Below are 6,301 nucleotides of genomic sequence, written 5' to 3' on the forward strand. Positions count from 1 at the left end.
CCCCCCTCAAAATATTATTACTGTAATGTGAAAAAAGTTCAAAAATACAATATATAGCCTGCAGTATTTAAAAATATAATATTTATTTTAAATAAATAAATGCAATTATGTATACATAAAAATATACTTTTACATTTTCCTCACAAAATGATTACTGTAATGTAAAAAAAACAAAACTATTTTTTACCAGGGTGGTATTTGTTGTACAACATTTTAATTTATTTTTCGAATTTCTAAATGGTAAAATTCATTATTTTACAATATTGGACAAATTATAGTAATGAATATTTCAGGGGCATTATATTGCAATATAAATAATATTATTAATACTTCAAAAATATTAATTTCTTTACTTATTTTCTTTATGCAAACTTTTTTTTCCTTTTGATTACTGGAGTGAAATGTGATCTGGTATGATTCAAAATGTCACTCATACACATATCTCTTCAAACACTCGACTGTTTCACTCTGTTATGTAATAGTCACATTATAAACACAAATTCACAACTGCACATATTTCACAAGCAGTCACACACACAATATACGGCCAGTGTTGGGAAGGTTACTTTGGAAATGTAATAGGTTACAGATTACAAGTTAAAATGCAATAAGTTGTGTAACTATTTCAATTACTTTATTCAAAGTAATGTAGGTGATTACATTTGATTGCTTTTCTAAATTTCTACATTTTAAAATCATTTTCAGACATTTAAACCAGGCAGGTTAACCTTACAGTAGAACTCAACACTGATTACTGTCAGACTTTCAAAATCCCTCATCACTTAGATTAAGATAATAATAATAATTTATATTTAAAGCCCAGCCATCACAAAATCAGACTTTAGTACTGATTTTTAATTTGAGATTGTTTGAGGTTAAAAACAGATGTGAAATAATAAAAATAATTAGTTTAATAGATACTGTTTTTGAAATTAAATCATTGCATAGCAATGACAGGAAAGACTGGCATCTAACGATGCCTTGGGAAAAAAAGTTGAACTTAAATAAAATTTAAAAAGCATATACATAAAGCCAAATAGGAAATAAAACAGCTATCAAATAAGCATTTGTCCTATTCTGTGTCCGAATCTCCTGAAACACTGGTGTCTCATAATTCAGAACAATCAATCAAAAACAGCAAATTAAAATTATTCAACATATCCTAGCTTTTTACAGAAAATTTTGATGTAACCCCTTTGTAATCATTAACATTTTCATAAGTAACTGTAATTTAATTACACATTTTTTCTCAGTAACTGTAACGGGATTTTGTATTTTGTAATTCAATTATGTAATGCCGTTACATGTAGTTACTCCCCAACACTGTATGTGGTGGACAAGGGAACAGCTGTGGCGATGATAATGGATGTTACATCTTATCACTTTCACTCCCACTTCAACTGGAAAACCTCACAAGGACCAATAGCACAGTCAATGTTTCCATTAGAAAACAAACCCATTTCACCAGCATCAAAATAGTTTTTTTGTAAAGTTCATTTTTAATGTACTTTGATCCATTCTGATGGAAACATAGTGCCTTATCCCACAGTCAGAGATAATGTGAGACTCTCTCTTGGGTTTGCTCTCAGACAACAGAGATGCTTTTTGGCTTTCAAATACATTGAAGCTCTTCCTGTCTCACCCTGTGTGCTGGAAAAAGAGTTTTGGAAGTATTTTTGCCACTGATTGTCTCCATAGGTATTCTTTGATAAGTAGCTATAAACCTTGAAGTTAACCAACTTGCTCTGATATGAATAATGATGCTAAAACATTAATAACTATTTGACTGTTATATAAAAAAACAGACAGTGCACCAGTGTTATTAACTAGAAACTCTACTACTTATAAAAATAATTTTAATTCATTCAAATAAAGCTGAAATAAATCAGGAAACATTAAAACACATTATGAAAATAAGAAATGTTTCCTTGGAAACTAACTGAAATAAGTTGAATTTGAAGTACTAAAATTCTAAACTAAAAAAATAACAAAAAAGACAAAAGCACATAACCAAATTACCAAAAACTAAAATGAAAATAAAAAATATAAAAAAGCTTATTCAAAATATGAATAAATGCTATAATACAATAGAAATAATCTTAAAAGAAAACTGCTGTGTACTTAATATCTTCCACTAAGAAATTAAGTATTTATTCCAAGTATTGCTGAAGAACAAAACATTTTGTATATATTTCTTTTACTTTTATCTTTGTAATTTGAATATTTACTGGGCCTCATGAAAAGTTCTGTGCAAACTTTTTCTAAAACAATTCCTAAATAAATGTTCTCATTTCATGATTTTTAAAAAAATGAAAGCTCTACACAGAAATTCTTTCAATTTGTTTTGTATTATATTGTCGTCATGAATGCAACATAATGAAGGATTTCAGATGTGAAACATGTTTTGGTTTCAAGTAAGAGTCACTTCTACAGAAGTGTATCTCATTGTTTCACAACCTTGGAACTCTAGGCCAATCTCACAAGGCTAATATGTTATTGATTTAAAGCCAATTTTTCTATATGGAGATTTTAAATGGCATTTAATATCCAGAACCCTCATTGACCTTTAAGTGATTGTTTACCAGATTTAAGCAAAGGCCATTTAGAATGAGTCTAAAAAACAAACCCTGTAATAGAGAGGTTACATGTTCCCTGCAGATCACATGGTCATGATAGACCAAACCCAGTGTGAGTGTGCGAGGAGCGGCGCTGGGGTGATCAGCGTTTGGGGCAGGGTGCTGTAAGAATACTGGGTCATTAGTGAGAGGCAGGGGTGCGTGCCCTCACCCGCCCATGGCCCAGATTCTTGCCGTCTGCTGAGTCATTCTGAAACCTTGCTGATTAGGTACATAAAAATGTGTGCCGTTGGAAAAACGGGTGGAGCAAAACAGCAGAGCAGAATCCAGCATTTGCATAAGCAGGAAGACACAGGTGTGTGTGTGTGTGTGTGTGTGTGTTTGTGTGGTTATGTGTGTGCACATGTCTATGTATGTCTAAACACTATTCAGACTAGCTTTTTAAACAACCGCTGAGTTACAATTATCAACAGAGGACATATTTTATTATACTGATTTAAACAGGAAAGGGATCTAGTTTTTACTGAAATGAGATTGTTTGTTGGCTGGATGTCGTTACAATGTATACCAATTATATCCATGCTGCAAAAACAGCTTAAACTGTGCTGGTTTTGGCTGGTTTATGCAGGTCTAGTTGTTCTCCCAGCCTCTCAAGTGCCCCAAACCCCTCTAAAACTAGCAAAACAGATCAGCTTGGGCTGGCACGGGAGACATGAAAAACTATTTAGGCTGGATTAAATGGTTTCTTTTAGCGGGGATATGATTATGACATTATGTATATTATTATGGGAAGAAATTCATTAAAATGATAATCAAACCTGATGCTACATATTCCTAGCTGGACTTATTAGTTGAAAAATGGAGAAAACGTAAGTCTTTGAAACAAATTTACCTCAGAGAAAACTAATTGTGCCTGAAAATTGTTCTAAGATATTAACAAAACCTCCATTAGGAATGCCCTCAAAGGTAAAAAATAAATAATATTTTTTTAAATCTAGAAATTAAATTAGTCATTTCTAGTCTGTAGTCTTTGTAATTAACATTAATGTAGCTTAAAGACAATACAAGCGTATGGTTAATGTTTTTGAAAGAAGTCTCCTGTGCTCCCCAAGGTTACATTTATTTGGTTAAAAATACAGTAAAAACAGTCAAATTGTAAAATATTATTACAATTTAAAATAAGTGTTTTCTATTTGAATTAGTTTAAAAATGTAGTTTATTTCTGTGATCAAAGCTGAATTTTCAGCATCATTACTCCAGTCTTCAGTGTCACACGACCCTTCAGAAATCATTCTAATATGCTGATCTGATGCTCAAAAAACATTTCTGATTATTATCAATGTTGAAAACAGTTGTGCAGCGTCATATTTTTGTGGAAACCATGATATATTTATTTTTCAGGATTCTTTGATGAATATAAAGTTCAAATGAACAGTATTTATTTGAAATAGAAATCTTCAGTAACATTATAAATGTTTTTATTGTCATTTTTGATCAGTTTAATGTATCCTTGCTGAATAAATGTATTCATTTCGTTAAAGAAATATTTTACTGACACCAAAGTTTTAAATAGTGTATGTTCCCATTTAGACATCTAGATAAATGTGTGTGTATGTGTGTGTCTGTGAGAAATACACAATCCCTGACCAGTCATAGCACCCCACACGCTCAGTTAGCTAGGCTCGCTGTCTAGCTAGCTTGCTAGCGTGTTACAGCGGTCGCTATGAAACCTCTGAGCAGCACAGAGAGATAGAGGCCGGCCAGTTTACCTTCTCCATCCTCATCCGTCTCCACAGCTTCAATGGCCTCGGTGGTAGCTGAGGAGGCACAGAAAGACAGACGGAGAGAGGGAGAGAGGGAGGATGGATGGGAGTTTATTGTGACAGTCATGCACGCAGCAGTCCCCCAGCATTAGCTGCCGCGGACAGTTAGCAGTTAGCGTTAGCCGGTTAGTGTCCCTGTATGTGTGCGCACATTTCTGATGGTTTAATTAGTGAAGAGAATGAACAAAAGTGTTTGACTAAAAGAGAGGGGTTAGCATACATGTCCATGAGTTTGTAAGTCATTGTCTTAGTGACCTTGAAAGAGAAAAGAGGCTGTGATGGGAGAGAGAAAAGAGCGATGTTTGCTTTTGTAACTCACCGCTCTGCAAGGTCTGTTTTCCTCCAGACAGTACGCCGCTCGGCAGCATGCCGGTGGGGGTCAGACCTTTCAGGGTTAACACATTCTCACTCTCCTCTCTGTCGAAACGCAATCACACGTCTGCGATTAAACACTCATATACGCCACACAAACTCAAACTTTTAAAAATCTATTTTGTTAATTGAAATAAAGCTGAAATTAAAAAATTAAATCCATATTAGATGAAAAACCTGAAAATGACCTGAAGCGAAACAAAATAAGTACTAAAACTACAAAAACTAAAACAAAAATAAATGAAAGAAAATGAAATGAAAAATAAATGAAATGAAAAAAATATATATTTAAAATGATTTAAAATATTAATAAACACTGTAATATTATATAAATAACTCTTAACCCATGGCAATTTTTTATTATTTAACATTCTTATGTGCATAATTAAGCGGTTAATGACATTAATTGGACAAGCTCAGCATGCAACTGCTTGTCCATTTGTGGAAATGTGTCTTCTGAAACTTACTACAATAATACAACACATGGATTTTTAATGATGTAAGTCTTGCTTAGTTTGTGATTGGTCACCTTTGGCACCTGCATTAGACATGTGATTTAAAATCAGTGTTATTTAAAAGTGGCTTTAACCCATGATTTAAAAAGTAGTCAAACCGGTTCATTAGAAGGGGATGTCCCAATAATTTTGTCCATATAGCGTATTTCAGTTGGTAGCCAAGGCAACATTTCTAATCTTCATTTGAGATTAAATTCAAGTTTTTCATTTTAAATGTTTTTTTTTCTAGCTTTTTTCAATTAATAAAAATTATTTTAATGGTACACTCTTAAAAATAAAGGTGCTTCAAAAGGTTCTTCAAGTGATGCCATAGAATAACTATTTTTGGTTCCACAAAGAACCATTCAGTCAAAAGTTCTTTAAAGAACCATCTCTTTCTTACCTTTTTATAATCTGAAGAACCTTCTTTCACCACAAAGAACCTTTTGTGAAACAGCAAGGTTCTTCAGATGTTAAAAGTTCTTTATGGAACCATTTAGACAAAAAGGTTCTTCTATGACATCGTGAAGCACCTTTATTTTTAAGAGTGTAGCAATGACAACACTGTCTCACACCACACAAACACACACATATGGCTGTATACAGTGGGTACGGAAAGTATTCAGACCCCCTTAAATTTTTCACTCTTTGTTATATTGCAGCCATTTGCTAAAATCATTTAAGTTCATTTTTTTTCCTCATTAATGTACACACAGCACCCCATATTGACAGAAAAACACAGAATTGTTGACATTTTTGCAGATTTATTAAAAAAGAAAAACTGAAATATCACATGGTCCTAAGTATTCAGACCCTTTGCTGTGACACTCATATATTTAACTCAGGGGCTGTCCATTTCTTCTGATCAGCCTTGAGATGGTTCTACACCTTAAGTTGAGTCCAGCTGTGTTTGATTATACTGATTGAACTTGATTAGGAAAGCCACACACCTGTCTATATAAGACCTTACAGCTCACAGTGCATGTCAGAGAAAATGAGAATCATGAGGTCAAAGGAACCGCCTGAAGAGCTCAGA

The 6,301-nt window shown here is 33.2% G+C and overlaps 1 protein-coding gene across 3 annotated transcripts in view; it reads right to left on the minus strand.

The window, feature by feature from the left end:
* Positions 1-6,301, minus strand: part of ppp3cb (protein phosphatase 3, catalytic subunit, beta isozyme) — a 58,279-nt gene that overhangs the window by 2,137 nt on the left and 49,841 nt on the right. For 2 of the 3 annotated variants that reach the window (XM_016277427.1, XM_016277428.1), the window contains exons 12-13: positions 4,719-4,816; positions 4,346-4,393 (exon numbers count right to left, since the gene is read on the minus strand). In XM_016277427.1, the coding sequence (XP_016132913.1) occupies positions 4,346-4,393; positions 4,719-4,816 (146 nt within the window). The remainder of the gene's footprint in view (positions 1-4,345; positions 4,394-4,718; positions 4,817-6,301) is intronic. The other variant, XM_016277429.1, reaches the window with a different exon arrangement.

This window comes from Sinocyclocheilus grahami, unplaced genomic scaffold, assembly GCF_001515645.1.
Source record: "Sinocyclocheilus grahami isolate Dianchi unplaced genomic scaffold, SAMN03320097.WGS_v1.1 scaffold112.1, whole genome shotgun sequence".
Lineage (NCBI taxonomy): Eukaryota > Metazoa > Chordata > Actinopteri > Cypriniformes > Cyprinidae > Sinocyclocheilus > Sinocyclocheilus grahami.